This window comes from Lampetra fluviatilis, unplaced genomic scaffold (assembly GCF_964198595.1).
Source record: "Lampetra fluviatilis unplaced genomic scaffold, kcLamFluv1.1 SCAFFOLD_450, whole genome shotgun sequence".
NCBI lineage: Eukaryota > Metazoa > Chordata > Hyperoartia > Petromyzontiformes > Petromyzontidae > Lampetra > Lampetra fluviatilis.
Window position 1 is genome coordinate 17,501 of NW_027620645.1, and position 12,500 is coordinate 30,000.

The 12,500-nt window shown below is 52.5% G+C and overlaps 1 protein-coding gene across 1 annotated transcript in view; it reads right to left on the minus strand.

Moving 5' to 3' along the window:
- The window catches only part of UPK1B (uroplakin 1B), a 26,262-nt gene that overhangs the window by 8,798 nt on the left and 4,964 nt on the right, over positions 1-12,500 (minus strand). The window contains exon 3 of the mRNA XM_078884751.1: positions 6,615-6,815. Coding sequence (XP_078740877.1) covers positions 6,615-6,815 — 201 coding nt within the window. The remainder of the gene's footprint in view (positions 1-6,614; positions 6,816-12,500) is intronic.

Here is a 12,500-nt window from a genome sequence, read left to right on the forward strand (position 1 = left end):
GACTGAGTGACCGAGTGAGTGACTGACTGAGTGACCGACTGACTGACTGAGTGACTGACTGAGTAACTGACTGAGTAACTGACTGAGTGACCGACTGACTGACTGAGTGACTGACTGAGTGACTGAGTGAGTGACTGAGTGACCGACTGACTGACTGAGTGAGTGGGAGAGTGGGTGGGTGTTTGAGTGAGCGACTGAGTGAGTGACTGAGTGACCGAGTGAGTGACTGACTGAGTGACCGACTGACTGACTGAGTGACTGACTGAGTAACTGACTGAGTAACTGACTGAGTGACCGACTGACTGACTGAGTGACTGACTGAGTGACTGAGTGAGTGACTGAGTGACCGACTGACTGACTGAGTGAGTGGGAGAGTGGGTGGGTGTTTGAGTGAGCGACTGAGTGAGTGACTGAGTGACCGAGTGAGTGACTGACTGAGTGACCGACTGACTGACTGAGTGACTGACTGAGTAACTGACTGAGTAACTGACTGAGTGACCGACTGACTGACTGAGTGACTGACTGAGTGACTGAGTGAGTGACTGAGTGACCGACTGACTGACTGAGTGAGTGGGAGAGTGGGTGGGTGTTTGAGTGAGCGACTGAGTGAGTGACTGAGTGACCGAGTGAGTGACTGACTGAGTGACCGACTGACTGACTGAGTGACTGACTGAGTAACTGACTGAGTAACTGACTGAGTGACCGACTGACTGACTGAGTGACTGACTGAGTGACTGAGTGAGTGACTGAGTGACCGACTGACTGACTGAGTGAGTGGGAGAGTGGGTGGGTGTTTGAGTGAGCGACTGAGTGAGTGACTGAGTGACCGAGTGAGTGACTGACTGAGTGATCGACTGACTGACTGAGTGACTGACTGAGTGACTGAGTGAGTGACTGAGTGACCGACTGACTGAGTGAGTGGGAGAGTGGGTGGGTGTTTGAGTGAGCGACTGAGTGAGTGACTGAGTGACCGAGTGAGTGACTGACTGAGTGACCGACTGAGTGACTGACTGAGTGACTGAGTGAGTGACTGAGTGACCGACTGACTGACTGAGTGAGTGGGAGAGTGGGTGGGTGTTTGAGTGAGCGACTGAGTGAGTGACTGAGTGACCGAGTGAGTGACTGACTGAGTGACCGACTGACTGACTGAGTGACTGACTGAGTAACTGACTGAGTAACTGACTGAGTGACCGACTGACTGACTGAGTGACTGACTGAGTGACTGAGTGAGTGACTGAGTGACCGACTGACTGACTGAGTGAGTGGGAGAGTGGGTGGGTGTTTGAGTGAGCGACTGAGTGAGTGACTGAGTGACCGAGTGAGTGACTGACTGAGTGACCGACTGACTGACTGAGTGACTGACTGAGTAACTGACTGAGTAACTGACTGAGTGACCGACTGACTGACTGAGTGACTGACTGAGTGACTGAGTGAGTGACTGAGTGACCGACTGACTGACTGAGTGAGTGGGAGAGTGGGTGGGTGTTTGAGTGAGCGACTGAGTGAGTGACTGAGTGACCGAGTGAGTGACTGACTGAGTGACCGACTGACTGACTGAGTGACTGACTGAGTAACTGACTGAGTAACTGACTGAGTGACCGACTGACTGACTGAGTGACTGACTGAGTGACTGAGTGAGTGACTGAGTGACCGACTGACTGACTGAGTGAGTGGGAGAGTGGGTGGGTGTTTGAGTGAGCGACTGAGTGAGTGACTGAGTGACCGAGTGAGTGACTGACTGAGTGACCGACTGACTGACTGAGTGACTGACTGAGTGACTGAGTGAGTGACTGAGTGACCGACTGACTGACTGAGTGAGTGGGAGAGTGGGTGGGTGTTTGAGTGAGCGACTGAGTGAGTGACTGAGTGACCGAGTGAGTGACTGACTGAGTGACCGACTGACTGACTGAGTGACTGACTGAGTGACTGAGTGAGTGACTGAGTGACCGACTGACTGACTGAGTGAGTGGGAGAGTGGGTGGGTGTTTGAGTGAGCGACTGAGTGAGTGACTGAGTGACCGAGTGAGTGACTGACTGAGTGACCGACTGACTGACTGAGTGACTGACTGAGTAACTGACTGAGTAACTGACTGAGTGACCGACTGACTGACTGACTGACTGAGTGACTGAGTGAGTGACTGAGTGACCGACTGACTGACTGAGTGAGTGGGAGAGTGGGTGGGTGTTTGAGTGAGCGACTGAGTGAGTGACTGAGTGACCGAGTGAGTGACTGACTGAGTGACCGACTGACTGACTGAGTGACTGACTGAGTAACTGACTGAGTAACTGACTGAGTGACCGACTGACTGACTGAGTGACTGACTGAGTGACTGAGTGAGTGACTGAGTGACCGACTGACTGACTGAGTGAGTGGGAGAGTGGGTGGGTGTTTGAGTGAGCGACTGAGTGAGTGACTGAGTGACCGAGTGAGTGACTGACTGAGTGACCGACTGACTGACTGAGTGACTGACTGAGTAACTGACTGAGTAACTGACTGAGTGACCGACTGACTGACTGAGTGACTGACTGAGTGACTGAGTGAGTGACTGAGTGACCGACTGACTGACTGAGTGAGTGGGAGAGTGGGTGGGTGTTTGAGTGAGCGACTGAGTGAGTGACTGAGTGACCGAGTGAGTGACTGACTGAGTGACCGACTGACTGACTGAGTGACTGACTGAGTGACTGAGTGAGTGACTGAGTGACCGACTGACTGACTGAGTGAGTGGGAGAGTGGGTGGGTGTTTGAGTGAGCGACTGAGTGAGTGACTGAGTGACCGAGTGAGTGACTGACTGAGTGACCGACTGACTGACTGAGTGACTGACTGAGTAACTGACTGAGTAACTGACTGAGTGACCGACTGACTGACTGAGTGACTGACTGAGTGACTGAGTGAGTGACTGAGTGACCGACTGACTGACTGAGTGAGTGGGAGAGTGGGTGGGTGTTTGAGTGAGCGACTGAGTGAGTGACTGAGTGACCGAGTGAGTGACTGACTGAGTGACCGACTGACTGACTGAGTGACTGACTGAGTAACTGACTGAGTAACTGACTGAGTGACCGACTGACTGACTGAGTGACTGACTGAGTGACTGAGTGAGTGACTGAGTGACCGACTGACTGACTGAGTGAGTGGGAGAGTGGGTGGGTGTTTGAGTGAGCGACTGAGTGAGTGACTGAGTGACCGAGTGAGTGACTGACTGAGTGACCGACTGACTGACTGAGTGACTGACTGAGTAACTGACTGAGTAACTGACTGAGTGACCGACTGACTGACTGAGTGACTGACTGAGTGACTGAGTGAGTGACTGAGTGACCGACTGACTGACTGAGTGAGTGGGAGAGTGGGTGGGTGTTTGAGTGAGCGACTGAGTGAGTGACTGAGTGACCGAGTGAGTGACTGACTGAGTGACCGACTGACTGACTGAGTGACTGACTGACTGACTGAGTGACCGACTGAGTGACCGACTGACTGACTGAGTGACTGACTGAGTAACTGACTGAGTGACCGACTGACTGACTGAGTGACTGACTGAGTGACTGAGTGAGTGACTGAGTGACCGACTGACTGACTGAGTGAGTGGGAGAGTGGGTGGGTGTTTGAGTGAGCGACTGAGTGAGTGACTGAGTGACCGAGTGAGTGACTGACTGAGTGACCGACTGACTGACTGAGTGACTGACTGACTGACTGAGTGACCGACTGAGTGACCGACTGACTGACTGAGTGACTGACTGAGTAACTGACTGAGTGACCGACTGACTGACTGAGTGACTGACTGAGTGACTGAGTGAGTGACTGAGTGACCGACTGACTGACTGAGTGAGTGGGAGAGTGGGTGGGTGTTTGAGTGAGCGACTGAGTGAGTGACTGAGTGACCGAGTGAGTGACTGACTGAGTGACCGACTGACTGACTGAGTGACTGACTGACTGACTGAGTGACCGACTGAGTGACCGACTGACTGACTGAGTGACTGACTGAGTAACTGACTGAGTGACCGACTGACTGACTGAGTGACTGACTGAGTGACTGAGTGAGTGACTGAGTGACCGACTGACTGACTGAGTGAGTGGGAGAGTGGGTGGGTGTTTGAGTGAGCGACTGAGTGAGTGACTGAGTGACCGAGTGAGTGACTGACTGAGTGACCGACTGACTGACTGAGTGACCGACTGAGTGACCGACTGACTGACTGAGTGACTGACTGAGTAACTGACTGAGTGACCGACTGACTGACTGAGTGACTGACTGAGTGACTGAGTGAGTGACTGAGTGACCGACTGACTGACTGAGTGAGTGGGAGAGTGGGTGGGTGTTTGAGTGAGCGACTGAGTGAGTGACTGAGTGACCGAGTGAGTGACTGACTGAGTGACCGACTGACTGACTGAGTGACTGACTGAGTGACTGAGTGAGTGACTGAGTGACCGACTGACTGACTGAGTGAGTGGGAGAGTGGGTGGGTGTTTGAGTGAGCGACTGAGTGAGTGACTGAGTGACCGAGTGAGTGACTGACTGAGTGACCGACTGACTGACTGAGTGACTGACTGAGTGACTGAGTGAGTGACTGAGTGACCGACTGACTGAGTGAGTGGGAGAGTGGGTGGGTGTTTGAGTGAGCGACTGAGTGAGTGACTGAGTGACCGAGTGAGTGACTGACTGAGTGACCGACTGACTGACTGAGTGACTGACTGAGTGACTGAGTGAGTGACTGAGTGACCGACTGACTGACTGAGTGAGTGGGAGAGTGGGTGGGTGTTTGAGTGAGCGACTGAGTGAGTGACTGAGTGACCGAGTGAGTGACTGACTGAGTGACCGACTGACTGACTGAGTGACCGACTGACTGACTGAGTGACTGACTGAGTGACTGACTGAGTAACTGACTGAGTAACTGACTGAGTGACCGACTGAGTGACCGACTGAGTGACCGACTGACTGACTGAGTGAGTGAGTGACTGACTAACTGAGCGACTGACTGACTGAGTGACTGAGTGAATGACTCACTGACTGAGTGACTCACTCACTGAGTGAATGACTGAGTGACTGACTGACTGAGCGACTGACTGAGCGACTGACTGAGCGACTGACTGAGTAACTGACTGAGTAACTGACTGAGTGACCGACTGAGTGACCGACTGAGTGACCGACTGACTGACTGACTGAGTGAGTGAGTGAGTGACTGAGTGAGTGAGCGACTGACCGACTGACCGAGTGACCGAGTGACCGAGTGACCGAGTGAGTGATTGACTGAGTGACCGACTGACTGACTGAGTGACTGACTGAGCGACTGACTGAGCGACTGACTGACTGACTGACCGAGTGAGTGAATGACTCACTGACTGAGTGACTCACTCACTGAGTGAATGACTGAGTGACTGACTGACTGACTGAGTGACTGACTGAGCAACTGAGTGAGTGACTGACTGAGTGACTGACTGAGTGACTGACTGAGTGACCGACTGAGTGACCGACTGACCGACTGAGTGAATGAGTGAGTGACTGACTGACTGAGTGACTGACTGACTGACTGAGTGACTGACTGAGTGACTGACTGAGTGACTGACTGAGTGACTGACTGAGTGACCGACTGAGTGACCGACTGACTGAATGAGTGACCGACTGACTGAATGAGTGACCGACTGACTGACTGAGTGACCGAGTGACCGAGTGAGTGACTGAGTGAGTGACTAACTGAGTGACTGACCGACTGACCGACTGACTAACTGACCACCCCCCCACCACCACTCACCGCCAGTAGTAGCCCCCTAGCGAGCCGCATCACTGCTGAGTGAGTGACTGAGTGACTGACTGACTGACTGACTGACTGACTGACTGAGTGACTGAGTGACTGACTGAGTGACTAATTGACTAAGTGAATGAGTGACTGACTGAGTGACTGAGTGAGCGACTGACTGACTGACTGAGTGACCGAGTGACCAACCGAATGACCGACCGACTGTTTGAATGTTTGACTGACCGACTGACCGACTGACCGACTAACCGAGTGACTGACTAACTAACTGACTAACTGACTGACCACCCACCACCACTCACCGCCAGTAGTAGCCCCCTAGCGAGCCGCATCACCGCTGACCGAGTGACTGAGTGACTGACTGACTGAGCGACTGACTGAGTGACTGAGCGACTGAGTGAGTGACCGAGCGACTGACTGACCGACTGACTGACTGACTGACCGACTGACTGACCGAGCGACTGACTGACTGACTGACTAACTGAGTGACCGAGTGACCAACCGAATGACCGACCGACTGTTTGACTATTTGACTGACCGACTGACCGACTGTTTGAATGTTTGACTGACCGACTGACCACCCACCACCACCACTCACCGCCAGTAGTAGCCCCCTAGCGAGCCGCATCACCGCTGAGCGAGTGACTGAGTGACTGACTGACTGAGCGACTGACTGACTGAGTGACTGACTGACTGAGTGACTGACCGACTGACTAACTAACTGACCACCACCCACCACCACTCACCGCCAGTAGTAGCCCCCTAGCGAGCCGCATCACCGCTGAGTGAGTGACTGAGTGACTGACTGACTGAGCGACTGACTGAGTGACTGAGCGACTGACTAACTGACCACCCCCCCACCACCACTCACCGCCAGTAGTAGCCCCCTAGCGAGCCGCATCACCGCGTAGATTCCCAAGATGGCAAGCAGAAAGAAACTGAATCCGGTGAAGATGCTGATCCAGGCTCCGGCGAAGATGTCGGTGTTGTTGAACGCCGAGAGGAGTGGCCACAGCCTCGCCGGGTCGGCCACAACGAACACCGACATGGCAAACAAGGCCAAGCCACAACCCTGTTGAATGTACACACACAACATCAACACTGAGACACATAGACTCACTGCACCATAGACTCAGCACTGCACCATAGACTCAACACTGCACCATAGACTCAACACTGCACCATAGACTCAACACTGCACCATAGACTCAACACTGCCACCCATAGACTCAACACTGCACCATAGACTCAACACTGCCACCCATAGACTCAACACTGTCATAGACTCAACACTGCCCCATAGACTCAACACTGCACCATAGACTCAACACTGCACCATAGACTCAACACTGCCCCATAGACTCAACACTGCCCCATAGACTCAACACTACCCATAGACTCAACACTGCACCATAGACTCAACACTGCCACCCATAGACTCAACACTGCACCATAGACTCAACACTGCCCCATAGACTCAACACTACCCATAGACTCAACACTGCCCCATAGACTCAACACTGCCCCATAGACTAAACACTGCACCATAGACTCAACACTGCCCCATAAACTCAACACTGCCCCATAGACTCAACACTGCCCCATAGACTCAACACTGCACCATAGACTCAACACTGCACCATAGACTCAACACTGCCCCATAGACTCAACACTGCACCATAGACTCAACACTGCCCCATAAACTCAACACTGCCCCATAGACTCAACACTGCCCCATAGACTCAACACTGTCCCATAGACTCAGCCTGCCCCATAGACTCAGCCTGCCCCATAGACTCAACACTGCCCATAGACTCAACACTGCACCATAGACTCAACACTGCACCATAGACTCAGCACTGCACCATAGACTCAACACTGCACCATAGACTCAACACTGCCCCATAGACTCAACACTGCACCATAGACTCAACACTGCACCATAGACTCAACACTGCCCATAGACTCAACACTGCCCCATAGACTCAACACTGCACCATAGACTCAGCACTGCCCCATAGACTCAACACTGCACCATAGACTCAACACTGCACCATAGACTCAACACTGCACCATAGACTCAACACTGCCCCATAGACTCAACACTGCACCATAGACTCAGCACTGCCCCATAGACTCAACACTGCCCCATAGACTCAACACTGCACCATAGACTCAACACTGCCCCATAGACTCAACACTGCACCATAGACTCAACACTGCACCATAGACTCAACACTGCCCCATAGACTCAACACTGCACCATAGACTCAACACTGCACCATAGACTCAGCACTGCACCATAGACTCAGCACTGCCCCATAGACTCAACACTGCCCCATAGACTCAACACTGCACCATAGACTCAACACTGCACCATAGACTCAACACTGCACCATAGACTCAACACTGCCCCATAGACTCAACACTGCCCCATAGACTCAACACTGCACCATAGACTCAACACTGCCACCCATAGACTCAACACTGCCACCCATAGACTCAACACTACCCATAGACTCAACACTGCCACCCATAGACTCAGCACTGCACCATAGACTCAACACTGCCCCATAGACTAAACACTGCCCCATAGACTCAACACTGCACCATAGACTCAACACTGCCCATAGACTCAGCACTGCACCATAGACTCAACACTGCCCCATAGACTGAACACTGCCCATAGACTCAACACTGCACCATAGACTCAACACTGCCCCATAGACTCAACACTGCACCATAGACTCAACACTGCCCCATAGACTGAACACTGCCCATAGACTCAACACTGCACCATAGACTCAACACTGCACCATAGACTCAACACTGCACCATAGACTCAACACTGTCATAGACTCAACACTGCCCATAGACTCAACACTGTCATAGACTCAACACTGCACCATAGACTCAACACTGCACCATAGACTCAACACTGCACCATAGACTCAACACTGCACCATAGACTCAACACTGCACCATAGACTCAACACTGCACCATAGACTCAACACTGCCCATAGACTCAACACTGCCCCATAGACTCAACACTGCACCATAGACTCAACACTGCCCCATAGACTCAACACTGCACCATAGACTCAACACTGCCCCATAGACTCAACACTGCACCATAGACTCAACACTGCACCATAGACTCAACACTGCACCATAGACTCAACACTGCCCATAGACTCAACACTGCACCATAGACTCAACACTGCACCATAGACTCAACACTGCCCCATAGACTCAACACTGCCCCATAGACTCAACACTGCCCATAGACTCAACACTGTCATAGACTCAACACTGCACCATAGACTCAACACTGCCCCATAGACTCAACACTGTCATAGACTCAACACTGCCCCATAGACTCAACACTGCACCATAGACTCAACACTGCACCATAGACTCAACACTGTCATAGACTCAACACTGCACCATAGACTCAACACTGCACCATAGACTCAACACTGCCCCATAGACTCAACACTGCCCCATAGACTCAACACTGCACCATAGACTCAACACTGTCATAGACTCAACACTGCCCCATAGACTCAACACTGCACCATAGACTCAACACTGCCCCATAGACTCAACACTGCACCATAGACTCAACACTGTCATAGACTCAACACTGCCCCATAGACTCAACACTGCACCATAGACTCAACACTGCCACCCATAGACTCAACACTGCATCATAGACTCAACACTGCACCATAGACTCAACACTGTCACCCAAAGACTCAACACTGCCCATAGACTCAACACTGCACCATAGACTCAACACTGCCCATAGACTCAACACTGCCCATAGACTCAACACTGCCCCATAGACGCAACACTGCACCATAGACTCAACACTGCCCATAGACTCAACACTGCCCATAGACTCAACACTGCCCATAGAATCAACACTGCCCCATAGACTCAACACTGCCCCATAGACTCAACACTGCCCCATAGACTCAACACTGCCCCATAGACTCAACACTGCCCCATAGACTCAACACTGCCACCCATAGACTCAACACTGACACCCATAGACTCAACACTGCCACCCATAGACTCAACACTGCCACCCATAGACTCAGCACTGCCCCATAGACTCAACACTGCCCCATAGACTCAACACTGCACCATAGACTCAACACTGCACCATAGACTCAACACTGCCCCATAGACTCAACACTGCCCCATAGACTCAACACTGCCCCATAGACTCAACACTGCCCATAGACTCAGCACTGCACCATAGACTCAACACTGCCCCATAGACTCAGCACTGCCCATAGACTCAACACTGTCATAGACTCAACACTGCACCATAGACTCAACACTGCCCCATAGACTCAACACTGCCCCATAGACTCAGCACTGCCCATAGACTCAACACTGTCATAGACTCAACACTGCACCATAGACTCAACACTGCACCATAGACTCAACACTGTCATAGACTCAACACTGCACCATAGACTCAACACTGCCCCATAGACTCAACACTGCACCATAGACTCAACACTGCACCATAGACTCAACACTGCCCCATAGACTCAACACTGCACCATAGACTCAACACTGCACCATAGACTCAACACTGCACCATAGACTCAACACTGCACCATAGACTCAGCACTGCCCCATAGACTCAACACTGCACCATAGACTCAACACTGCACCATAGACTCAACACTGCCACCCATAGACTCAACACTGCCACCCATAGACTCAACACTGCACCATAGACTCAACACTGCCCCATAGACTCAACACTGCCCCATAGACTCAACACTGCCCCATAGACTCAACACTGCCCCATAGACTCAACACTGCCCCATAGACTCAACACTGCCCCATAGACTCAACACTGCCCCATAGACTCAACACTGCACCATAGACTCAGCACTGCCCCATAGACTCAACACTGCACCATCGACTCAACACTGCACCATAGACTCAACACTGCACCATAGACTCAACACTGCCCCATAGACTCAGAGAGAGAGCTGGTGAACGAGATTTGGTGAGTTGGTGAACAAGTTGGTGAGCGAGTGAGTTGGTGAGTGGGTGAGTGAGTGAGTGAGTGGGTGAGTTGGTGAGTGAGTTGGTGAGTGAGTGAGTGGGTGAGTGAGTGAGTGAGTGGGTGAGTTGGTGAGTGAGTTGGTGAGTGAGTGAGTTGATGAGTGAGTTGGTGAGTGAGTGAGTTGGTGAGTGGGTGAGTGAATGAGTGAGTGAATGAGTGAGTGGCTGAGTGAGTGGCTGAGTGAGTGGCTGAGTGAGTGGCTGAGTGAGTGGCTGAGTGAGTGGCTGAGTGAGTGGCTGAGTGAGTGGCTGAGTGAGTGGCTGAGTGAGTGGCTGAGTGAGTGGCTGAGTGAGTGGCTGAGTGAGTGGCTGAGTGAGTGGCTGAGTGAGTGGCTGAGTGAGTGGCTGAGTGAGTGGCTGAGTGAGTGGCTGAGTGAGTGGCTGAGTGAGTGGCTGAGTGAGTGGCTGAGTGAGTGGCTGAGTGAGTGGCTGAGTGAGTGGCTGAGTGAGTGGCTGAGTGAGTGGCTGAGTGAGTGGCTGAGTGAGTGGCTGAGTGAGTGGCTGAGTGAGTGGCTGAGTGAGTGGCTGAGTGAGTGGCTGAGTGAGTGGCTGAGTGAGTGGCTGAGTGAGTGGCTGAGTGAGTGGCTGAGTGAGTGGCTGAGTGAGTGGCTGAGTGAGTGGCTGAGTGAGTGGCTGAGTGAGTGGCTGAGTGAGTGGCTGAGTGAGTGGCTGAGTGAGTGGCTGAGTGAGTGGCTGAGTGAGTGGCTGAGTGAGTGGCTGAGTGAGTGGCTGAGTGAGTGGCTGAGTGAGTGGCTGAGTGAGTGGCTGAGTGAGTGGCTGAGTGAGTGGCTGAGTGAGTGGCTGAGTGAGTGGCTGAGTGAGTGGCTGAGTGAGTGGCTGAGTGAGTGGTTGAGTGAGTGGTTGAGTGAGTGGTTGAGTGGGTGAGTTGGTGAGTGAGTTGGTGAATGAGTGAGTGGTTGTGCGAGTTAGTGAGTGGGTGAATGAGTTGGTGAGTGAGTTGGTGAGCGAGCGAGCGAGTAGGTGAGTGAGTTGCTGAGTGAGTGGGTGAGCGAGTGAATGGGTGAGTGAGTGAGTGGGTGAGTGAGTGACTGAGTGACTGAGTAAGCAAGTGAGTGGGTGAGTGAGTGAGTTGGTGAGTGAGTGGGTGAGTGAGTGAGTGGGTGAGTTGGTGAGCGAGCGAGGGAGCGAGCGAGTTGGTGATTGAGTGACTGAGTAAGTGACTGAGAGAGTGAGCGAGCGAGTGAGTGAGTGGGTGAGTGGGTGGGTGAGTGGGTGAGTGAATGTGTGAGTGAGTGTGTGAGTGAGTGTATGAGTGGGTGTATGAGTGAGTGAGTGTATGAGTGAGTGAGTGTATGAGTGAGTGGGTGGGTGGGTGGGTGGGTGGGTGAGTGAGTGAGTGAGTGAGTGAGCGAGGGAGTGAGTTGGTGAGCGAGTGAGTGGGCGAGTGAGTTGGCGAGTGAGTTGGCGAGTGAGTTGGCGAGTGAGTTGGCGAGTGAGTTGGCGAGTGAGTTGGTGAGTGAGTTGGTGAGTGAGTTGGTGAGTGAGTTGGTGAGTGAGTGGGTGAGTGAGTTGGTGAGTGAGTGGGTGAGTGAGTTGGTGAGTGAGTTGGTGAGTGAGTGAGTGAGTGAGTGAGTGAGTGTATGAGTGAGTGGGTGTATGAGTGAGTGTATGAGTGAGTGGGTGGGTGAGCGACTGAGT